Source organism: Hippocampus comes, unplaced genomic scaffold, assembly GCF_001891065.2.
Source record: "Hippocampus comes isolate QL1 unplaced genomic scaffold, H_comes_QL1_v1.1 scaffold21, whole genome shotgun sequence".
Taxonomy (NCBI): Eukaryota; Metazoa; Chordata; class Actinopteri; order Syngnathiformes; family Syngnathidae; genus Hippocampus; species Hippocampus comes.
Genome location: NW_017805745.1, coordinates 487771 through 513150, shown reverse-complemented (window position 1 = coordinate 513150; position 25380 = coordinate 487771). Strand labels below are relative to the sequence as shown.

General features: G+C 41.6%; 1 protein-coding gene across 3 annotated transcripts in view; it reads left to right on the top strand.

Annotated features, from left to right (window-relative positions):
- Window positions 1-25380, top strand: part of LOC109524634 (protein diaphanous homolog 3) — a 66990-nt gene that overhangs the window by 13150 nt on the left and 28460 nt on the right. For all 3 annotated transcript variants that reach the window (XM_019884636.1, XM_019884635.1, XM_019884633.1), the window contains 9 exons: window positions 810-1142; window positions 2136-2250; window positions 11655-11750; window positions 13484-13578; window positions 14748-14849; window positions 17144-17383; window positions 20125-20254; window positions 23100-23224; window positions 24986-25150. In XM_019884636.1, coding sequence (XP_019740195.1) covers window positions 810-1142; window positions 2136-2250; window positions 11655-11750; window positions 13484-13578; window positions 14748-14849; window positions 17144-17383; window positions 20125-20254; window positions 23100-23224; window positions 24986-25150 — 1401 coding nt within the window. The remainder of the gene's footprint in view (window positions 1-809; window positions 1143-2135; window positions 2251-11654; window positions 11751-13483; window positions 13579-14747; window positions 14850-17143; window positions 17384-20124; window positions 20255-23099; window positions 23225-24985; window positions 25151-25380) is intronic.

Genomic DNA, 25380 nt, shown 5'->3' with positions numbered 1-25380 from the left:
AAACCACACAATCTCCAAAAAAGCCGTTAGCAGCACCGAGCGGGTAAATACTCGTATGAGCACACGGGCTACACGAAATAATGTTGTTGTTTGTTTTTTTTTTTTTTATTTTTTTTTTTTTTTTTTTTTTTTTAAATTTGTTCCCCACCCAAGCCGAATGTTTTGATGGCACTGAAGCTTGTCTACTGGTAAACTGACACCGTCTAATGACAACACAGGCGCCCGTCGACCATTTCTGACTTTTATGGCTATTCCATTTGAGCAAATTGTTTTAAAAACAATTTCTTTTCACAATCCTCATCCACTTCAACTAGCCTACTCCCCCTGATCTGCAGCCTCAGAGGAGGATTTTCATTGTCTTTGCTTGATAAATTTTCAATTTGACAGCAAAGAACACAGAAGGAGTACTCAAATAGCAGCGTCGTTTCAATGGCCGTGGCAGGTTTACGAACGGTCCTTACACACCATCTGTCTCGCCACTTTTATGAGCCTGAATAATCCAACTCAAATGCTCACCGTGAATTTGACCATAAATGACGTCCGATTAACCAAAGATTAAGGCTAACCCCCATTGTGCATCCTTAACCCAAAAAGGATTTTAGGATCGATGGACCACTTGTCGCCGTCACTGTTGGTGTCCTCAGCATGTTTGGGACTTAACTATTGGAGACAAAGAAGCCCAAGTTAACTAAATATGGATTTACTGCCAGACCAAACTGCAATTACTACAACTAATAGTTTAGTGGGTTTTTTTGGGGGGGCTATCACTTTCACTTTACGTGCTTACATCGATTGATCCATGTATCCAGAATGGAGTTGTACCAGCGGTTGTGTCATCTGGCGGCGGCGCGCAGGAGTTGTCTCGTTCTTCTTCGGTACCTTGTGGGGTTTCACCCTGTAACCCGGCATCGAGGTTGCCAGTTCCTCCTCCTCCTCCTCCGCCACCGCCTCCTCCGTTACCCGGTTGCCCGGCACCCCCTCCTCCACCCGGAGCGCCTCCTCCATTCGGTGCGCCTCCTCTACCCCCACTCGGATTTGGATGCGGTTCAGGCTTTTCCGCTTGCCTTGTGCTGCCTTATGGCCTCAAGCCTAAGAAGGAATTCAAGCCTGAGAATTCCACCAAGCGCCTGAATTGGTCCAAGGTAAGTACAAGTGTTAAAACGCGGTTAAATATAAATACATCTCCATTTTATCCATGTTGTGCTAGGTTTAAAGTTTCTTTTTTCTTTCTTTTTTTCCCAGACAAATGTGTATATATCGCAATAGTGCCAAGTCAGACAAGTTAATGCTAAACACTCAAAAGTGGGTTATAATGCGTAACATTTGCAAACGTTAGCGAAGCATGGGCCTGTTGTTTAAAAGGCGTGCACTCGGCAAGCAATGCCGTTTGATTACCGGTTTAAAATATTCTCCCGTGTATTGATAGCGACAGCATCTACTCCTCATCCAGTCTTGATAAAATGAGTAACCAAAAGTTTAACTTGAATTCAGTGCCCCCTTTTCTCCGCTCTTCACTTTGTCCCTGACATTTATTGGCAGCAACACACTTGTTTTTCCGGGCCTGAACAACAAGCTTCTGTGCGAAGACGGCAATTCTTGAAAATAACAGATGATGGCATGCTTCTGTTAGATCCCACTGAGTGGCACCGCGACGGATGTTGTTCCCTACGGGGCGATATTGGTTCACACTGCAAGTGGTGTTAGTTTGTGCCGTGATTAATTATTTAATGTCAGCTGTACATATGTACAGATGTTCGACAAACTAAAACATATGCTTGAAATTCGAAAGCAACATTTCAGGAGGACATGATGAGGGCTGCATCAACCAGCCACATGGGATCAAACTTTTTGAGATATTTTCAAAGAATCATTTCTCCTTCCCATGAAAATAAAGTGTACCCTATATAGTACTGTATGTACAGTATAGGATTTTAATGTCATTGATTTTCCATCTGCTCGGTGTGATTTGGTGGGTTGCTGCTTTCGTGGACGACCACCGAAATCTGTGACTGTTGAGAGTTCTGAAATTTCTGAAAGGATTTGGACAATTTAACATTCAACAAGTTCTCCAAAACATGAATTGACTAACGTGTGATTTGGGGATTTTTGTTTGTTTTATTTTGTTTTCTATCCAGATTAATCCCCAGGAAATGTCAGAATGCTGTTTCTGGGTGCTCGCCAATGATGACCAATACGCCAAGCCTGATTTGCTCAGCAGAGTTGCTCTCACTTTCGGTTCACAAAGAGCGGGTAAGACATTTGTGTGGTCATTTTTCTTTATGTGTCGCGGGACCCACTCTGCCAGTTGTGCTACATTTGTCACTGTGTAGATCGTTGTCACGTAGAAACCATCAAGTACCGACTTGCTTAACAGACATGACAAAGATCCTCCTTCGAGGCTCTCTCAGACGCCTTCTATTTTTGTGAACTTTTTTTCTTCCCTATAGAAGTGTCATTTGCTTTAAATGTGGCCGTTTCAGTGATTGTCTAAAATTAGACTAAAAAAGGGTTTCAATGTTGCGCATGGGTGTGTGGCTGCTTGTTCTTATTCAGTCCACATGTGGATGGTGTTTTCGCAGTCTATGTCCGTATTTCCTGTGAGCTCTTGAAACTTGGAAGTGAGGCAGGAGGTTTAGTTGGGGGTCGGAGGTTATGACTCTCCCACAGGCATAGTCGTGCGCACACACTTGAAGTTCATCTTTCATTTTATGCATGTTTTATGCACATCACGTGAACAACATAGCTTGATGATGAGCACAAACCCAGTCCTTGTAGATGATGCAATTACGATTCTCAACAATTACAGTTGAAGTTTTTCTGAGAACTATTTGGCAGTGTACGTTTAGTCACATTGTTTTTCACCATCTCCATTTATCAGACATAATCACACAGATATTTAAGCCAATTAGCAGCGGTGGTTATTGTGACAGCAAAACGTTGAACAGAAATATCTAGGCCTTTAGTGTCCTGGCGCACATGATGCTCACAAATCACAGTCATGTGTGTTTTTATGTATTTTGTCAAGCGCTTTCAGTAGTGATGGGAAAATGAAGCTTCAAGATGCTTCATGAACCAGTTGTCGTGTTGAGACCTCTCGATGGCACTCTGTTGAACATAGGGCTGACACAATGATTACCGTTTAAACACCTGCCAAAAAGCGAGGGAGAGACAGAGAGAGAGAGAGAACTCTGCCAAAAAGCGAGGGAGAGACAGAGAGAGAGAGAACTTTTTTTGAGGGGGTGATAATATTGTTCGTAGTTACCCGGCATTTTAAGTTTTTAGCAGATTAGTAAGACTGGCAAAGTATGAAAGAGGTCTTGTAAAAGCAAACATTGCTCTTGTGTCCTTTCCATGATTTTATTCACCATTCACCCCATGTGTTTTCGATCTTTTCACATCACTGACTTTGCAGTATTTTTCATCCAGCTGTTATCTACCTGTCAACTATATGCCTCTTCACTCAAAGCAACCCCCACCCCATCACAACATTTTTCAGAACAAAAGTACATTGAAAAGTTAAACAGATATTCAAGCTTGGGGGAGAAACAAATACTATCGGCAGAAGGTTGTGCTTTTCTGTTAGGGAAAGGACCCAAACTTTCACGGCACAATCAGAATTTTATCTTACCGCACTCCGTTCGCATCTTCAGAGAAGAGAGGATAGCGAAAAGCGCTCCATCAATTGATTGCTTGTTTTGCATTACATGCTGCAGTTTTACATTTGGGAAGGAATGCATAAAATATGTTCGGTCTTCCAGATGGTTTGAGGCAATCTCAGTTGTTTTCCTCTTGTTTTCTTGCCATCCCACTGGTGGTTGTAAGCACAGCATGACTGATTCATTCAGCTGTTAGAGAGACTTGCTGTTAGTGTGTGTCATTGAGTGTCGGTCTACCGAATGTGTTTGTTGGATTATTATCACAGTGTTAGCGTCTCATTTAAGAACAACATCTGGATTGTCATTAAACATTTAGACGGACACCATATGAAACAGTTTTTCCTCATCAAATTTTCATTGACATCCTTGTCCTTTTATGACATTTGGGTCCTTCCTGCTGTTGACTTAGACCGGGGACTTATAAGCGTAGGGCTGGGCAATTATGGAAAAAAAAGTCATCACGCTAATTATGATTGATTTTAATTAAAATTATTCTTCGTTGACTGTGAATGGCTGGCAACCAGTTCAGAGTGTACCCCGCCTACTGCCCGAAAGACAGCTGGATAGTCTATAGCGCGCCCGCGACCTTTGCGAGCATAAGCGGATTCGAAAATGGATGGATGGATTATTTGTTGATTGAAAAACATTCATCTGGTCAAACTTAACTTTAAATATCACTTAAAAGAATAACCCAGAAATAAATTGATACCAAGCAAAATATTGTATTCAAATAACATTCAATGAATGAATAAATAATAAATACCTGCTGTATGCACCTTGGCCTCTCAGGGGCAGTGTAGTGTAGCGCATGCATGGAGACTTGTGCTTACATCCACACCAAACGAGTAGAGGGAAAAAAGTCGAGATTTAACTTGATTATTAGTCCATTTTCACAAATGAGGAAGAGTATATCCTTGCGGCTGTGAGTTTTCTTATAGTTCCAGTCTGTTTGTGTGATTACAGCGTTTGTGTGTGAATATTCATTCTTTGAAAGTAAATCTCCTCTCATTTCAAGTCTTGAAACGCAACATGAGAAGTAGGGGTGTGCAAAACAAATCGATTCACTCAACTATCGGAATTTTAGTTGCCAAGATTCAATCAATCGATGTCAAAGTTCAGAATCGATTTTCATGATTTTTCAAAAAGCAAAGGTGAAGCTACCGCTTTCCTCCAGCAGATGGCAGCACGCAGCCAATTTGTTGTGGCGGGTCAGTGGCCTTCATCATTCAGCAGTGTCACACTAAGTCATTTGAATGAGCCGGCGCCTGAGCCACGCAGTCGGCTCTTTCTTAAATAAATGTGACTGACTTTCATCTGACTGCATCGATTTAAGTACATGATTCAACGTATGTCATGCTTATGGTTTATATTGTTTAGAATTGTTTGAAAAAAATACCAATAACCGTGATATTGAATCTCAAATTGGAGTATATAATCGCGATATAAATCTAATCGTCACACCGGTATTGTGATTTGAATCGAATCGGGAGGTAAGTGAATCGTCCCACCTCTCATGAGAAGTGGTTGCCGTCTCTGTGAACATGGGATGACCACTTAAAAATGCCCCTAAAATCCTCCACAACAACTACATTCTTGACCAAACAATCGCACTGCCCACACTGCTCATCTAATGAATAATGGCCCATGTGCGCTATTGAGCAGGAAAAGAACTGGCACCCATTCATGGAGAAAGATGAGGAGAATTAGAACAAGGGGGCATGGGAATGAAAGGCTTCAACAAACTGAGTCGTGGGTCGTCTTTTGTCAAAGTCTAAAATGACTTTTTTTTTCGGACAATTCTTTCAATGTATAAACATTCTCTTTTCAAACAATTTCGGTACCTCCTGTGTCGTCATCTCTGTTTTTTCCTGTGACATTTTTAAAGAGCTCCATTAGCTCTATAATGACTTTGTATGGCTGCCGAAATGTTCTGTCATTACGAGAGCGCTCATCAGATACGTAATCGCGTCTGATGGATCGCTACTCTTTGGCTGTCTCTTTCTTAGAATGGCCTTTTATTTATTTTTTAAGTTAGCATCTGGAGCACTCGAATCTGGACAAAATGGATGGTACCCTTCCAAGAAAGAAGACCGCTGAATTGGCGCTGAAATAACTTGAAACGGAATGCCCTAATGCATATTGCAAAGATATATGGTTGCGAGCATAATCGTGACACATTCATCAGAAACTTATAACTACCTACGGTGAGCCACGGAGCCGCTGAAGCATGACAAAGAGCAAATTCCTGACATCGGCTTCTTTGAGTCCCGATCTAAATCCTACTTTGGTGAAGGCACCGTTCAAATACAAAACGACGGTATCATTTTGTTTACCCGGTCTTGGTGAAATGACTACCTATTAACAGGCGACAGAAGTTTCTTGGAGAGTTGTAAAACGTGTTTGATTTCTGCGGTTGCCTCACAAGGTTGGGCAACCAAATAATACCTGAAGGATTCCATCGCTTTTATCCAGGCCAGCTTCCTGAGTTTGTTTCATAGTTAATTATGGTGGCGCACAAAAAGGGATTCATGGATAGATAGCTAAATATTTTGATGTTGTGGTTTTATTTCCCTAGCAGAATGCTTCCAACAATTTTGTCTGTGTGCGTAGTTTGACTTCTGGCAGTCACACTATCGACAATATGTTCACATGCCAACATTAGTCCTGACAATTTGTCGCAATAATAATCGGCCAAAGACCTGCACAGAAACGTATTGTTATGGAAAGCTAATCCTACGCGCGGGTTAGTCCATATCATTTCAAGGTTGACAATTTTGTAAGCGACCCGGCATGTTCTTTGGCCCTATTTTGTATGGGTTTGATTTCTGCGGTTGCCTCACAAGGTTGGGCAATAAGCGGCCAAAGACATGCACAGAAACGTATTGTTGTAGAAAGCTAATGATACGTGCGAGTTAGTCCATATCATTTCAAGGTTGCCAATTTTGTAAGCGATCCGGCATGTTCTTTGGCCCTATTTTGTATGCTCGTTGATCTCTATTTTTCAGTAGCACTCTTCTCCATCATCATTCCCCTGTTTAATTTTGGCCACCACTGTTTCTCAAGCATCAGCGTTTCAATTTCTTCCCAATTTGTGTTTTTATGTCCTCACATCACCCAAGTAATGTGTTGGCTCCTTAAAAAGATATTTGCGTTTGCAACATTTTTCCTGTTTTGATTTTTCTCATCCAGACTTGTGATTTGTGTATTTTGGGGTTGGTAAGTAGAGACAGCCGGAAGCAGACTTGCTTCCATCATCTGCATGAAATGGGCAAATGACTTTTGAGATGAGGGTGATTTAGAATTGCCTCGATCCACTAAGAGACTTGGGAAATGTTAGGGTGATGCAGACGGAGCTTGCCATACATTTAACATTTCAGAGAGATAGTCATGTCTCCGAGCAGAGACACTGTTGCCCGACCACTTATGGCACTCACATTAGAGTGTGTGTGTGTGTGTGTGTGTGTGTGTGTGTGTGTGTGTGTGTGTGTGTGTGTGTGTGTGTGTGTGTGTGTGTGTGTGTGTGTGTGTGTGTGTGTACACAAGTGACCTTTAGAGGGCACTACTCCACTGAGAATAGAGATGATGGCCTGTAAAAAGCCTTTAAATTGTGTCAATTTGTGTGCAGACCACTATGACATCGAAGAGTGATGTTTATGCAGAGGTGATATTCCAGTCGTCGAGAATTCAAGGCAATCCTGGTACAAGAAGCCAAGAGAAGCTTGATCAAGTCTGTTAATTTGCTGCTATCGGAATTAAAGTCTGACAGTAATTATGGCCCTTGGTCATCGGGTGTGAATCACAGGGAGATGTGGCCTTGCCTGGTTCACTTTGATTATCTTTCTCGCAGAACAGCTCCTCACTCCATTATTCTGATCGCCCTCTCCCGCCTTCTCCTCACTCATCTGCTGTCCCGTCCCGTCAGTATTATTCAAGGTGGTTGATGTGTGCGTTGAGACCATAGAAAGGGATGTTGACTTGCTGTCAGGGTGACTGAGCGCCAAGACTTTGCCATAGCAGGAAAAAAAAAACGGTGAGTCAAACGGAGCAGCTGCTTTGACAGATGTGTCGGAGGAGTGGATTTCATCACTTGTTGCGCATCACGTCTGCTGGATTTTGCTTTGGGCAGAGAGGTGGACGTGTGCATTCCCTTTCTTGGAAACGTTGATATCATACTGATAATTAAAAGTCGCAGGTATGAAGGAAGGCTCCGCTCCGGGCCGACTAATGGTTGCTGCATTAAAATGCACGAATGTCTGTGACGTGAGAATACAGTACACAAGTGATGAGTCATCTGGAACAGTGGTGCCCAACCACCGGTCTGCGGACCAGTACCGGGCCACGGCCCATTCGGTACCGGGCCGCACAGAGACAGACCACCGAGCTGTGAGCATATTTGCTCCATGAGACGTGGCGGAAATATGCGCCACTCTAGCCAATCGGGGTCCTCCTTCCAACGTTGGTTTGCAATTTGAAATAAACTGAATGCGTCAATCAATGAAAGAGGAAGCAGTCAACAGAAAGTAATCGTAATACAATTGCCCAAACGTACGGCTGAACTCGCAGCTACTCGGAAGCCATGACTTCTGAATATAACGCTATTTTGACAAGAGAAGTTCCTCCCCTAAGCGACGTGGAGGAGGAAGCTGTTGTGCGTGCTATGTTGTCAAAAACAAGGCGATACAAGAAACCTGTTGAATCTTTTGAACAAGTAACACCCAAGAGATCGAGTGGAAAGCTTGAAAGAGCGAGCAGAGTTTACACACCTTGCCCACGTAAACATCAGCAGTGTAGTCGCTAATAACTAGCCGGCAGCCGCCGGATGAAAGCAGCCAATCAATTGTGTCATCTTTTGATCCGTCACATATGCAAGTAGTAATGACGGTAACGTCGTAACTTACAAATGATTACGTTCACATATTCAGGTGGATTTATTATTCCTGATTGGTCCATTTCCTAGTAGTTCACTGTGTTATTTTATTCAACATTTGTTGTACAGCAGAATGACTGAAATGAAATAAGGGGGGAAAAAAATCCGTGTTTGTGAAATGTTTAAAGACTCTATAATTATCTTTCTTGTCCATACCAGTGCTTTAAAACTGGCAACATAAAATGGTTGCCGGTCCGCGAACAGCATGTCCTTGTTTCAACTGAGCTGTGACACAAAAAAAAGTTTGGGGACCACTGATCTGGAAGATGGAATACTCTGTTCTTTGCTAGAAACACCGAACAAATGTTGGATAAAATATCTGGCCAAATCAGCACACACGTCTCACACTGTTGCCTGATTAGAAAACACTGAAAAGATACGATGGATTGAATTTAAATTTAGTGTGAGTCGTGTGCAAACTGGACAGATGGAGTATTTGGTGTGTTCAGTGTGTGCGTGTGTGTCTGTGTGTGTTTTGTGAAGGGTGGTGGGGAAATTGGAGGTGTGACTTTGCTGTCTCTGAGGCCTGCCTGTCATGTACAGCATCAGTCATGCTCTTTTGCAGCAGTTTTATTTCAGCCACCGTTCCCCCTTTCGTGTTTTCACAGCGCAATTTAGTGATCCAGCCTTGCGGGAAGTTCGTGGTGGGGGTTGCCTGTTGCCAAAGCTTTGTCATGGACCTTTTGTAACCAGCTTCTCTTGACTTAAAAGATGACATTGAGTTCGTAAGAGTAGTGCCTGACTTTAACCTTTTTGCGACCTTTTCATTGGATTGGATTGTTTCCTACGCAAAGGTTATTGTCCTGTTTCCCTCGAAGAGTACAGTACAAACAGTCTAGACGTCTGTGTTTTACATCTTAAGGATAACTTGACATATGAACAAGTGTCTCGCCCTGTCAACAAAATGTCATCTTATCCTTGAATATTCTTGAAAATGATATTATGCAACTGTGCTTCATATCCATCTTTATTCCATCGATGAGGGATGGGCCACACTTTTTCATTAGCACTACCTCGAGGCCGCATAGGACCACGCGCATCCTCACCAGATAGGACAAAATATCATTCCAAATCAGGACAAAATCGACGTTTTTTTTTTTTTTTTTTGTACATCACAAGAAACTTCATGATCAAATGCATTTCCATCCACTCTGCAACATGACAAGGTTTGAAGCAAACAACCCCCCTCCCCTCCAAAACAAACAAACAAACAAACAAACAAACAAACCCACACTCACCCCACCCACCCAGCACAAAGGGCTCTCTTACATAAAAATGACATGCAAACATGGCACAAAACTATTGGACACCAAACCAATGGATTAAAAAAAAACAAAACAAAAACATAACCAATCACTGATTTGATCAGAAACTGGACCAATCTATCCAATCAGTTTAAACAATTTGCTTATTTACTGTACAGTCGACCCCAGCTGTACACGGGGCGGGGTTGGGACTGAATTGGCCCAGCCCACAAATAGTTTATGTATAATTGGCACCCAGTGAAATGCATTGGGAAAACAAATAATAATGAAAACAAATAAATTATCCCCAAAACACTGATAAACATTTAATACACGGGGAATGCAGTAGGGGAATTGAGGGGTGGGGGGGGGGGGGTAATTAAATGATCTCACCAGAGGACCAGCGCAGACTGGAAAGTTTGCAGACAAAGCTCAGATGGCCAGATTGAGATGGTTTGGCGCAGAGGAAGGACGGTCGCTATATCTGTCGAAGGGTGCTGGAAATGCAAAGAGACAGACCAAAGAGGAGATTGATAAATGTGCAGAGGGAAGATTTGCGGATAGCTGCAGTTCGAGCAGAAGATGCAGAGGATGTGGAGAAATGGGGAGAAACATTTCGGTCAGTTATTTTGGGGTTTGCGACTATTGGTGGCAGGGCTTGGTCATTACAATGCACAATCAAACTGTTGTTGTTTGGGGTCAGTTGGTGACAAGAACAATATTTTAAACTTTTATTTGAGGCCCATCTTATTCACCCATGTGAAATTGTAGTTTCAAGAGTTTTGACAGTAAATCTTCTGGCTTTTTGGCCATTGGCTTTTTCTGGGCTTTAACGATGTTGTTATTTAGTGTTCGCTTCGAAATGACTGCCAACCGTTTTGATTTCCAAAAATTGTGTGTGTCCTTTTCAACTTGCCTTATCTGTCACGCCGCATCAAATAGAGCAGTCCAACAAACCTTGTTTGTTTCTGTCCTCTCCTCTGTGTACGTTACCGCCCTTACAATTTTGAAAGAGTGTGAAGAGAGTACGTCAACTGAAGAGCCACGTAAGTCCACTCTTGTGTGACTGTCGGTGTGTTTCTGTCGTTTGGTGTGCGTAAGTAGCAGTGCACGCTTGCACACATCCCGGCACGCTTTTCAATAGGAGCTCATGTCACAAGTCGCGTCTTCACTTCATCGTAAAATGTAGCAGCCCTTGTAAGGACGGCAGGTTAAACAGTAGGACAGTCTCCCTTCCCCGTCCCTCTCTTTGCTTTTACTAGATTTTTTTTGTGTGTGCAAGCCGTGTCTATGAGCTGCAACCTGCTCATCTCTCCTACGACCTGACAGAAATGAGACACAAATGGTTTGTTTCATAAAATAGTTATATGGGAAAGGACGGCTCATTCTTGAACTCGCTAGTTTCTTGTTGACAAGATTGTTGGCAGTCACGCTGTTACTGTTAAAAAATGGCAATAATTTGGGGGATAATCATTTCCAGTCCATCTTCTTGACTTTTTTAGCATCCTTTCATGACAAATGTCTTTTTTTTTCTTTGGTAAGTATGGAATCATTTAAAATGAATAAGCAATTTCCTGTTTACTAAATGCTGAGGAACATTTTACATTTGTCTCAAGTTTTGAACAAATAATTTGGCTTCCCCTTTTAAATTGCATGCCCGTGGCTAGTCGCTACATCACGCACACCTCATGTGTCTGAACTGGGAATAAAGATAATACAGTAAACCTTAGTTAGTGAGCAATTTGCATTTGACAAAATAAACATTGAGGTGTGCAATTATTCACCGTATTGGTAGCTCACCATTTCCTGTTTGTATGTTTTCATCAGCCAAAAGAGAGGAGGAGGATCTGGATGATAAAAAATCCATTAAGAAGCGAATTAAAGAGCTGAAGGTGCTTGATCCCAAGATTGCGCAGAATCTGTGTAAGTATTGGTTTTCTTCTACACGCCCCTCACCTTCTTCTCTTCAAAGATGCTTGTGGAGGCTCTCAGTCGTACAGCTTCTCTTCAAAGAATTATATGTTTACATTTAAGTATAAAGCCTCTTCTTTCTCAAGAGCATTTTCAAAAAGTAATTCAAGCCTTCGTCAAATCCCGGCTGGATTTCCGGAATGCACTTCACTTTGGAGTCAGTCAATCCTCCATGAAGCGACTCCAGTTGGTCCAGAATGCTGCTGCTCGCCTCTTGATTGGTACTCATAAGAGGGAGCACAGAACTTCTACTTTGGCGTCCCTTCACTGGCTCCCCTTCACTGGCTCCCTTAACATTTTAGAATTATTTTTAAGATCCTATGATTTGTTTTCAAATCTTGAAATGGCCTCCCGTCACCTTACCTCTCTGAGCAACTGCGTCCCCACGTACCTGCCTCAGGTCTGTGGACCAGACACTATTAGCCTTTTACGTTGCCGGTCCCTCTCTTTGGATTGAACGTTCGGCAAGCCCCTTCGCTGCCCATTTTTAAAACTCGTCCAAAAACTCATTGTTATTCTTTGGCTTGTGACTCAACATGAGACGTGATTTTTAGTGTGACTGTTTTTGTGCTTTCTCCTGTCTTGGTTATGAGTTAATTGTGTTATTGTTGTATGAATTATTTTTCATCTACAACACTGCAGCTCCATGTACAGCAGTGGTTGTTTTAAAGTGCTTTCAAAATACCGTTGTGTTGAGTTGCGATGTCTTAAAAAGAAATGAGCGTAATCAGGCCACAGACTGTGATAAACCACGTTGCGGCAATTATGGAATTGGGAGCCGGCGGTTACATGGCAGTGGATGCGGTAAATAAACAACTACTGTATGAAAACATTGCATCCAAGAAGGAACGTTTTCAACATTTGCAGTGTTGTTTTAAATTCTTCTTTTTTTAGCACTTTTTCTGATCAACGACTTCATTTGAGGAGCAGCTTTCCAATTTTGAGGACCAGGTTCATCCCAGTGACCGGACGCAAGGGTTTTAGTCACCAACATAACATAGCAATATCACAGAGGAGGTATCGCAATTGAATATTTCAGTATCGCAGTGTCCTACTAAAAATCCTCTCGAGTAATTGTGTATTGACAATGACTAGCTATGGCACTGTGCTGCGCCAGTGACATTGCAAGCTGGCTGACATATCCAAAGTGCCATTAGCGGCTCGTGCATTGATGAAGAACGCAGCTAGCAGCGGCGAGAACTAATGTCAGTTGCACGACACATTGAACATCGACATTTTCTGCCGGGTAATATGCTTCATTTTGGCACAAGGACTCCTCCCCGATCGGTTAGGAGGGACCCACCGGGTTTGATGCGCTCCCCGCCTCCCGAGTCCCCCATTTGCTGCTGAATGGAAGCATTTTATGGAGCAGATCCGAAAACTCGAGGCACTTTGTGGCAGTGATATTTTTAAACATTCAGCGCAATCGTGGGCATTACGAGTTTGGCAGCTCTTTCTTCCCACGTCGATGCCCTTTCGCAGTTTGGCTTTTCAATGTTTGATTGAGGTGCAAAATGCAAAGTCTGCTTATTTTGAGCCTTGGGAGTCCGACGCTGCATCTTTTTGAGTGGTGGCTTGAGCCGAGATGGGGAGCCCCAAACCCGTACATTCATGAGGCACCTTTATACCCTCTGTGACATTTATCAATTTATCAATTTCCTTTCCATGTCTTGGTTTCTCTGCAGCCATTTTCCTGGGTTCTTTCCGCATGCCTTACAACGAAATTCGTCAGATGATATTGGAGGTGGACGAAGAACAGCTCAGTGAACCAATGATTCAGGTGGGGTTATTTTTGGATCATGTTTTGTCTGACAGCGAATTGTCTTGGTGTTTTTAACTCAATGGCATCTACACTTCGGGAAAAATGAGACTCCTCATTCGTCTTAATCAATTTCGGGGGCTTTCATTTTTGACTATGGTATTTCCCGCAGTGTAAGGCGCACCTAAAAGCATTCGATTTTCTCAAAAGCCGACAGTGTGCCTTATAGTCTAGTGCGCCTAATGTAGATTCAGTAACTCTCTTTATATTCCCCATTGAGTTGTTTCCCTGTTAGTCTTTCTATGCCATCTAATAGTGATTATTAGCAGGAACCTATTGTAACCTAAAAGGGTTTGTGTTGATTCAATTGTCTTCATAACTTTTGTCTTTCATTTATAGTTTTGTAACGCCATTTGTATTTATATGTTTAATGTGCCGTGTTTGTGATCAGTTCTCATTGTTACAGCTGCAGCAGTTGTGAAGGCTCTACTGTACATAAATAAAGCTGAATTCTATTGTATTCCTTTAGCGTCACACCACCATCTAGTGGATGTGTTATGCAACCTCAGCCACTATTGTATGCGCCTTATAATGCAGTGTGCCCTCTATATGAAAACCGTTTTAAAATAGGCCATTCATTGAAGGTTCACCTTATAATCCGAAGCGCTTTATAGTGCAGAAAATTCGATATTCTGACAAGAGCAGATTTTTGTTTGTTCTGGCCCATAGTGGTGGTTGTATATTGAGCCAGCCCGGTGGACCAAGGAACAGATTAATCTGGCTTTGAGCGCCCAATAAAATTGCATGAGGCTTTTTTTTGTGTTTTTTTTTACATTTTTTCAAGGCAGAAGGGTAGTTTTTCTGCCAAAAATGTTGTCGTATCAGATTTTTGAGATGGAAAGCCAGAAAAAGAACAAAGCATGAGAGTGAGTATCGTGTTCCAGAAAGCCCCAGCACTACTTTAGTTTGGAGATGTTCGGAAAAGTGAATATCTAACATCACCACCTTGCTGGGCGCTATACAGTGTTGAAAGCGTCAAACATCCTGACCATACACAAATCTATTTTATTTTATTTTTTTAATGTATGTGTTTCTCTTTTTTTTTTTTCCTTTTCTATTTCCCCCCCCCCCCCTTTCTCATCTCAACCCGCCAGCTACATTTATTCCTTTTTCCCCTCTTATCATTGCAGAACCTTGTGAAGCACTTGCCTGAGCAGGAGCAGCTGAATGCTTTGGCCAAGTACAAGAATGATTATCCAAATTTGTCAGAGCCGGAGCAGTTCGGGGTTGTAGTGAGTGTCCATGCAAACAAACACATGCAAACAAACTCGCAAATGTAATATTCTTTCTGTACTTAATCCAAAACGATTCAATTTCTACATCACATCTGCAGTGACTAAGGGTCCATTTGCACAGGAATTAAACTACTGAAACCGGATTTTTTTTCTTCTCTTTGCATTCATCCAAAGGTCTCTGTCCGTATAGACGTTTTTAAAATGCTGACACTTTGAGGTATGGGAGTCGCGTGCTCCCGATGGCAGGAAGCAATCAAAGGCAGCTTTCTTTATATTGTGCATTTCATCCACAATGTGCTTCACATCAGTTACAAAAACAACATTTAAAGGCCAAAGAATTGAAGACATTAAAAAAAAACAAAAGCACTAAAGACATTTAAAAGAAAGCAGAGAAATAAAAAATAATTCACTGGAACCGCTAAAAGAATATGATTTGGGAAAAATTGATCGTAGAAATGCTTTAAAATCAGAAGTAAATGGGAACCATGGCAACAAAGTTTGAGCAGTGTCATTATCGTGCAGAGCATACACTTAACAGCGGCTCCGTGTTCCGCCATTCATGAATGCATACTTGTGAATGTGCATATCTTACTTTTCATATCGTATCATATCATTTTTATTCATCCACCCCTCGCGACCCCATTGACAAGCGGAGATGTGCTGGTCGACTGGTTTTCACGTCCGTCTCATGGTGTAGAGGTGCAGTGTTCAATTCCGGCTTCGGCCTTCCTCCATGCAGTTTGAATGTTCACCTCATCCCTGCGTGGGTTTTCTCCGGGTACTCCGGTTTCCTCCCACATTCCAAAAACATGCATGGCAGGCTCATGAAACCCTCGAAATTGTCCCTCGGTTGGCTGTCAACTGGTTCAGAAAATGGATGTATGGATACTTGATAAGCCATTTGTCAACAGCCACTGACTGTTACAAGAATGAATTGATTGCCCTTTTTTTCTGTGAAAAAAAATCAAAATTGTTTCACAGAACGTGAACATTCATAATGTGAGGATAAAGCGGTTCAGAAAATGGATGGATGGATACTTGACAAGCCATTTGTCAACAGCCTCTGACTGTAACAAGAATGAATTGAATGGCCTTTTTTTTCTGTGAAAAAAAATCTAAATTGTTTCACAGAACGTTAATGTTCATAATGCGAAGACTTACCTGAAATGTACGTTTCCTCACGTAGCGGTCATACACAGCGGCACTTTCAAATGAATATTCTCAGTCACAGCTTTTTAACAGTCAGTCTTTTTGAGCCTTAAATGACACCTGGACTACCTCCTTAATTTATGCACTTTTAAAAAGAAACACTGCTGTCGATTTCTTTTCAAACGAGGCTTGCGGAGAAATTTGCATGAGGAGCGTGTCACTTTTTGAACGTGCCATGTCTCCTTCAAGCAGCATGTTTACCGTAAGGAGAAAAAATATATTGATATATATCTTACCATGTTTTTACTACCCAACAGGAACAATTGAATAACTTTAACAAAAAAATGTCGATCCAACTGTATATTATAATTCTTGCTGGACTTGATAATTGGACTTGGCTTCAGCTTGGTTAATATCCATATTTATTATACGAATAACCCCCACTCGTGTGTAGTCAGCTCATGACTGGCAGCGTTTTGGATTAGTCTTTCATCTGGGATTTAGATTGTTGTTGACACTTCACACGGACGCATTTTACAAGTTGCCAAAACATTTACTCCCAAATATGTTCTTGTACAGCGCTTTACGGTCCAAAGTATTAAAATGTAGTTCTTTACATTATTCGTTTTTTTATTTTATTTTTTTTTAAATCCTTTCACTTTTGAAAGAACACACACATACGTACGTACGTACTGGGATAGTCATTTGATATCTTTGCCCTCGCTGTAATTACACGAAATGGAAAATCAAATTGCACAGCCAGCTGTCTTTTTAACCCACCACGCATCCACAATCACCGTTGTGTCCAGGTCTTGGGGCCCAACGCAATATTTTCCAATTTGCTCTAATTGTGTGAGAGTCGTAATCCAAGGCAGCCTGTTGTGTGTATTCCCTTCACCTTCCCTGTATGGACACTAACTCTATAATTAACTTAACAGTCCTGGGTCCCAAATCGAATCAATGCCAGCATCTATTACACCTGCCTAGCAACACTCTTGAGCATGATGGTCGCCGGTATGTTTCTGACATTAAACTTGCTTGGCGAGAAGGCATCTGGAGTTGGTCATTTTCGGGAGATTCATCTTTATTTATTTCACCTCACCTCCCTTTTCTTGATCTTCCGTCTGTGTGTCGTGTCCTAGATGAGCGGCGTGAAGCGACTGCGCCCACGACTCAACCATATCCTCTTCCGACTGCAGTTTGACGAGCAGGTCAACAACCTGCGTCCAGATATTCTGGCTGTAAACGCCGCCTGCGATGAAGTCAAGACGAGCCGCTCCTTTGGCCGCTTGCTGGAACTTGTGCTGCTGCTGGGCAACTACCTGAACGCGGGTTCCCGTAATGCCCAATCGTTCGGCTTTGACCTCAGTTCCCTGTGCAAGGTGAGCCTTGACCGATTTTTTTGAGAATTTCAAATGTGATCAAGCAAAATGGCCAAATTGAGTTTTAGGCCCATCATTTAGGGTGCGCTATCATTTTCATTCATAGTAATTAAACAAATCACAATCATCCGGCAAGGTCAAACGCAGGGTCGGCGTTAATCGTGGGTATTACTTGTGTAGCCAGCGCGTGTATTTTTGGCCTTTGTCTAGATCAGTTACGGGGGTTCACCTTCACTGCGCTCACATTAGCAGATACCTGATATAGCACTGATTTTTATCCGCATCTACAATCAGGTGGTCTCAAAATATGCAATTTCATGCGCGTTTTTTTTTTCCCTCTGTCTATGCTGACATGATGCATATCTGCTGAGAGCAAACAATAAAATCTGTCCCTTCAACTGTGCAGTGTAGATCCAAACTGGATTTCTTAATGGTTGGTTCGGCAGCAGCTACTTTTATCAGGATTGGTTTTGGGGCGACTTGGTCTGAACATTTAATTCCAGCCACAAACAAATAAGGAGACCCCCCCCCCCCACACCCCCACACACACACACACACACACACGTGCGCAATAACAGTCTCATCCAAATCAGTCATTTGTTTGCAAAAAATAGGCAATTTAGAATTTTGTAGAGGTTAAACTATATCAGGTCTCATTTCCACAACGGTTGAAATCCTTTCAAAGCGCTGAAAAAAATGCAAACAGAAAACTAACCCTGGCTAGTACAAAATTAATCAATCCAATCTAACCTTAATCACGTATGCGGACCTCGTTGGACTATCCTTGCTTCAGGTGGCAAGGACTTGGCTAATGCCTGTGCATTTTCTATAGCATGAAGACGGAACAGTCACTTTTTCTGCACGATAGTGATGATGACAGAGAGTAGAGTGTAATCCTTGGGTAGGAGACTCATCCATCTTGAGCTGCATAACTACCAAAGCAGCCATTCATCACTGACAACATTCTGCCCTGTTAAACTTGGGCTTTCAATATTACGTTCCGATAAATAACATTTATGGTATGTGTCTACTTGATGAATTGGGTGAACAGTGGTACAATCAACATGAGAAAGTGTTGTTGTTTTTTTGGCGGGGCGGTGGGGGGTTCTTCTTTTTGAAATATGCTGATGATTCAGTGCACATTTTGGATGATTGTATCACCTTTGTGGTGGGTACGAGGTAGATGCTGATATGAAAGGCTGATTACTGCAAACATTACCCTTCTGTTTACATTTGACTTTTAAGCACTGTGCAGCAAATAGAATGTTGAGATTGTCAACTGTGAAAAATATGTGGATGAATTAAGAAGCTCCTGTGAGAATTTAAGAAGGAAACAAGCAAACGATTAATTCAATGGATAATTTGGTGGAGGGTATCTTCATTATCCAAAGCTGCCAACTGTTACCGATTGTCCTTATTTTGTGACAGAAATCATTGCACGTTAACTCGTTACGCCCATAACACTGATTGTTCCGGATATTTAAAAAACAAATCACGGGTCACATTGCTGAAACAGGTTGAAAAGGAGTAAAAATGAGTCATGTGTTTGACGACATGCCAAATGCAGAAGAAATTAGCACCTGGAGGACCCACTTATTGACGTGCACACTTTCAGGAAGAAGTTACACCAGCCGCAGTAACTATTGTTCCTGCTTTGCATGACTGGAACATGCCGCCGACTTCAAAATAAATCTGACCTTACCAAATAATATTTGGACATTAATGCCCTGCAATGCTTTTGTTGTGAAGTTTTTTTTCCGGCAGCGTGTCACGGCATGACAGCTGACATGAGTCATCTTCCAGACTGTGTTTAGGGTGTTTGTTTTGCCGTCACAAACTCTTGTTACCGACATCAAAAACACATAGCTGTCCTAAAACGTTCAAGGGCGCGTAAAAAAAAAAAAAAGAAAAAAAATCAAATAAAGACTGAATTGATAAACAGATCAGATAATGGATGGATACACTGACACTGAATTACGCCTGTTGCCTGGCGTGAAGCTACGCTTCAGTGCTTCAAATTGGCTGGCGAGAGCTGTCGGCGTCTGATTGTTTTTTTGTCTTTTTTTCCAAGGGTAGTTCAACAAACGTGAATGACTATGAACAGTTTGATGTGCTAGCCTGACACAGTTGTTGTTCCTACTGATCACTTTTGAACAAACCTGGTTTACTCAAGTGTGTTGTAGCTGGCAAAATTGCGACTGTGGTTCTCGTCTCATGCTGTGTTAAGACTAGTGGGGGACGCATAGGAGATATTGTTTATTTCATACTTCCCCATTAAAAAAGTAGCTTTGTACCACAAGTCACATTGATGTACTGTGTAATCATTCAACTTGCTATTTGGGGTTAAACAAAAGACTATTTCTGTATGGATGGGTTTCGGTTGGAATCTGAACTCCCTCTGTGCAGCTTGACAATACTAACGTGGATATTGTTATTAATGCTGACAGGTGTGACGCTCATGATAATGAAATAACAAATTAAAAAAAAACTGCAGTTTAGAAACATGGCTTCTGGTATTTTGAAAAATAATACAGTGTAATATGAACATTCATGGTTAAAATGATCACAAGAAGTAGTATTTAGTTGCTTATCTGATTGCCTTTGCGTCTTGCAGTGAACACCATGGTTCCTTACACATTGGTCCATATTTTAGTGCTACTTGAATTGGTTATTGCCACCCTGTGAATGTATTTTTACTTTTTTTTTTTTTTTTTTTTTGGGTGGCTCTCTGATTTAACCAGCTGAAGGATACTAAGTCAAATGACCAGACGACCACGTTGCTCCATTTCCTGGCCCAAATATGTGAAGAGGAATTTCCAGATGTGATCAAATTTGTTGAGGACCTTCAACATGTGGACCGAGCAAGCAGGGGTAAGCGTCATGCAAATTCACACTTGACACACCTAAATTTTTCCATTTTACAATTTCTACAACCATTTGAGAAATCAAAGTACACTGCACTTTACATAGAGTCAACTAACTACCTGCTTGCAATTCATGACTGTCCTTGAGCGTGGTTCGAATAATCCTCGTGAGCAAATCCGTCCGTCTGAAATAACACATTTGCGCAAGTAACCTTTCATAATTTTCTTCTCGTTATTTTTTTCAATAATTAATGACATACACAGATAAGTAGTAATATGCAACACTTTATTCCTTTGAATCTCATCTTATTTCTGTGTATCTCTGTGAGTGTTTAAATTTTCAAATCTTCACTTCTACAACATTCCAAGGCACTCACGATGTCCCAACATCGTTGAGCTATTTTTAGAACTGGCCTTCGGGCTACTCATCGGGGGGTCCTTGGGGGCCTTCCTGGTGCCCATGGGCACCACGTTGGAGACCCCTGTGCTACAGTTTGCCATTTGGCCAAATAAATAAAGACAAACTTGTCTTAGTCGAGATTGTGATATCAACACACCCACACACTAAACTGAACTCTGATGCCACTGACTGATTAACAACGAAATGGTACTCTACATTTAGTCTGTCAGTTTAGATTGGCTTTTTATGCTCCCCGCCAACCTGAAAAAGGACAAAAATGTTTGAATGGATGGATGCTAAAAAAAAAATATTATTTGAGATTTTTACCTGACAGCAACAATACATTTGTTTTATTTTATTGACTGAGAGAGTTGTGCAAAAGTAGAATTTAATTAGTTAAATTGCATAACCACAAGCATTGGAATCTCTTTTGGTTTTATTGGGAACCAGTGCCTGGTATTTTTGGACTGACTCCAAAAAGTCTGAAAGGTTGATTTTAATTATTTGTTCAAAGTAACTTTCGCGGGATATTCTATCAGCAAAAACTCATTATGATCTCGACAGGACAGAGAAAACACTCGACTGGGAAAGTGGCATTAAACTTTTAACCTCAAAATTAATTTTTGTGAAGAAGATAAGCAGTAAATAGTGTTCCCTCCAAATGACCTGACAAAGTGCCTACCTGTATAACTGGTGAGGTGATAAAAGGGGAATGAGAGTGTTTTCTTATTGAATTCAAGGGAAGTGGACTCTTTCTGAAGATGTTTTACTAATTCAAAAATGGATGGCTGGAACCCCCCGTGTTGTCAAGCGATTAACATTTTTTAACTAGTTCATCCTACAATTTTCCATAATAATCGCAAATTGCGATTTTTCAACGAAACCTGTGACAGATATGTACTTAATTAAAATAATAAATGTAAAAACCTCAAACACAAAGTATACATAATGTGTGTGTGTGTGTGTGTGTGTGTGTGTGTGTGTGTGTGTGTGTGTGTGTGTGTATATTTATTCATGGTCTTTGTGAATATCCAAATAGCATGTGTTAGGTTAGTTGCATTCTATGTGTTTGAAATCTGGCTCACGTTCTTAAGTATGCTTGAGTGTGTTTGCTGTCTCAGTGTTTTCCGTCTGAAAGCGTAATTGCATTTTCAGTCCCTTAATTCCCAAACACAAAATGATCAACTGTATAGTGGAGCTCTGTGTCCTGTGCCCTGTGAAAGTGTGCGCAGAGATGTGTGCTACTCATTCTTATTTATCACACAGCGGGTTGGCAAAGTAGTAAAACCGGTGTCAATGGGGGATTTGACCCCCGCAAATGTAACAATTTTTATTCCTTTAAATCGTTCTACATCTGGCAGCAATCTCTCTGCCACATAGCCGTTCAGACTCCAGCGCCCATAAAATCACTCTGGCTTGTACACACAGAAGTAAAATGAAGGGAGACACAAACATTTGCTGGCACTGACTTAATATGCCTCATAGGTCCATGCCACCAGATTGGTTAATATTGACTAAATTGTTTTATATATTTTGTAGATCTAGCTAGCTAGCTTGCCAGCTATCGCACTGTATTCCTTATACCCGTATTCCCTTCTCACTAAGTATTTGTATCAATGTACATTTGCTGCTACTTCAAAATAAGGAGCCTATATTTTTGGGGGGACAAGTACAGTCTAATCACGGTAATTTAAGTCATAAATTATTTTTGATATTTTTGGGGGGACAAGTACAGTCTAATCACGGTACTAATCACGGACTTTCCGGAATTGGCAGGCATGGCCATCGTAACAGAAAGTGTGGCTCATTGCTTCCTTTGCTTGACGATGCAGATTCTCTCACCCTAACTCATGTTTTTTTGCAGATTAGTAAGGATACAGATGATCTGGATTTGACAATTGGTGGTTGTTTTAAAGTGCTCTATAAATACAGTTGAGTTGAGAATTGAGAATTGCATCTGTACATGAAGTGTAAATCTGTTGAGACTGATATGTGAGCATCTCTGTGTCTCCACTTTCACTTGATGTTTTTTTACTTCATGTAAAACATTATCTGGGGTAACATATGACACTTAGACTGTCAACGTTTTAATCATATCCCCTTAGTAGCATCACGTGTTTAATCACACATCTGCAAAAACAGTTAGTCAAATGTTGTCCATGAACTTTGACTCAGTGTTTTGTGTTTCTCCACCTCGTGCAATTGATTCATATGAACAACACATATGTCTTTTGTCTATTTTTCTCTGTCGTTTCCACAGTACAGTACAGTGTGGATGTATTTTGGCCACTTTGATCCATTTAGACCCTCAATATAGTAATGCATTTGATGTCTGAAATAACTCTGTTGTCCTTTCTGCTTCTTTTTCCTCCAATTTTGTTGGCATGGCATTGTGTGTTCTTTGCACTATTATGACTCTGCGTGCGCCTGAATGCATGCGGGTGTGTGTTAGTGTCTGCAGAGAATTTGGAAAAGAGCCTCAGGCAGATGGAGAGGCAGCTGTTGCAGCTGGAGAGAGACCTTGAGACTTTCTCGTCCCCTGATGACCCCAGTGACATGTTTGTCAATAAAATGGCAATATCCTTTAAACACATGAAATACTACATGGCATACTCAGTAGATTTTTTTTTAGATATACAGTGGTGCCTTTAGCATACGAGTGGACCAATTTGAGACGTTGCTTGAATTTTTTTTTCTTTTTTTTCGTGCAGTGGCAGGTGTCTTAACTCACTTGACAACAAATGGCAATTCGTTGGCTGTAATCAGTAAATGTTCCGTCAAAAAGAGGCTTCAAGCTACCCCCCCCAATTACCAGCTGAAGGACACTGTCAAACAACCACTGAGTTTCTGCTAGCTTAATGCTAATATACAATGGGAAACTGCAGGCACACAGTTTAACAATTTGCATGTAGTTGGTGTGACCGAAGGAAAACAAACAGCAACACATGTAGACAGATAATATAAACCAGAGTGTGCATGAAAATGTTGGTCTGCTTCTCAAAGGGGCAGCAGAGGTTACTGTTTTGTACCACTCCCCCCCCCCACCCCACCTGCCCACCCAAATCCGCCAACCTCATGGTTTAATTTAACTGAAAACCTGGGCAAAGTCAGGCCCACGCGCCATGTTTGGCCAATATAGGGAATGTTTGTGATTCGTATTAGTTCATATTTTTATTTTTGTTTTTCATTGGCGAGTTGCACACTGGCCTAAGGCTGTGATGTCAGACATCTTATGCGGCTATGTGATATGCCGTTGTGCCCTTTGCAGCCGTGGATATATGAATAGTGTCTATGGATCCCGAAAAAAAATCTTGTTTTAAAAATGAAGGCCTTAATTAGCTTCTTGCTTTACTGCATCTGCCTTTCAAAGGTCTTGCAAATGCCAAACTGACAGATTTCAAAATTTGTGTTTTGGTGCAATGTTGAGCAGGGGTGAGCAGAACTGTCAGCATTTGTCATCACTCATTGCGTGGGCAATTTCTCCTGATAATGATGGAGTCTCAACTTGGAACGGCTACTTTGAGTTTATGATCGATATTCAAACTGTCAGTGCACCGTGGGCATGTTTTTATACATTTTGTCGATATGACTGCTTGCACACATACCTTATTTCCTAATCGTAACAACATGTTGTATGGCTACAGAAGTAGCAGCTCATCAAAGCAATACAATTTACTGCTTGGTAAAAAAGACAGGCCGGCACATTCGTGAAGCCTTTGACAACCGCTCCAGTTCCTTACAAGGCCTTTTTGCAAATGTCATTGTCCACATTTCCTCCTAAATTTGGTAGGCAACAGAGTATTTTCTGGACCCCTCAGTTTGACATGTCAATTGCTGTTTTGGCTCACTCGTAAGTAAACTGCTCCAGTTACCTTGGGTTTGATGTTTGCCGTCTGCAGACTAACTGTGTCAACTCCATCAGATATTCAATGGGATTTAGAAACAGGGCACTTGTCCAAACTTTTGTTCCCAGCCAATCTCCGGTCTTATCTTCTGGGCTCTGAAAATGTAGCAACATTTTTTTCTGCGTCTGTAAATAGTTCCATCCCTAGCCAGAATTTGCCGTGACCATATCATTTAACTCTGGTAAAAGGTGCATTTTTCTTCCTGGTAACTACAAATTTGATCTTCTAGTTTTAAATTTTAAATATGTTCCCGGAAGTCGCCGACAACCTCGCGCCCCCGCCCTTTGCGCCACCCCTGGGTAGCCGCAATATAAATAACATCAGGTTAATCCTGACCTTTCCTTTTGAGCCTTTCAGGCGACTTCATGTACTTGCGCTGCTAATATGCTGCATGCATAATGAATTTGTGCTGGACCTTGACCAACACCCTCACAGCTTCAGCAAGGTGGCACGTGAGCAGTATGGCAAGCTTGTGACCATGCACAGCAGCATGGAAACGCTTTACCTGAATCTTTTGGAGTATTTTGCTGTCGATCCAAAGAAAACATCGGTGGAGGAGCTCTTCACTGACCTCAGCAACTTCCGGACCATGTTCACAGTGAGTACACTGGGATGCGTTACGTGCACTTTTACCTGTTGCAATTTTTTTTCTGTTTCATTCATGTTGAGGGCCGTTATGGCTGTTCGTCATCGTGGCGTGCGTGCGTGCGTGCTGGTGTCGACAAAGTCAAATGGGAGTAAATGTGACTGAATGTTAAATTTGCATATCCCATTGATTGTGTCAATACATATTTTCCGTTTATGTTTACGATATTATCCTTGGGCCAA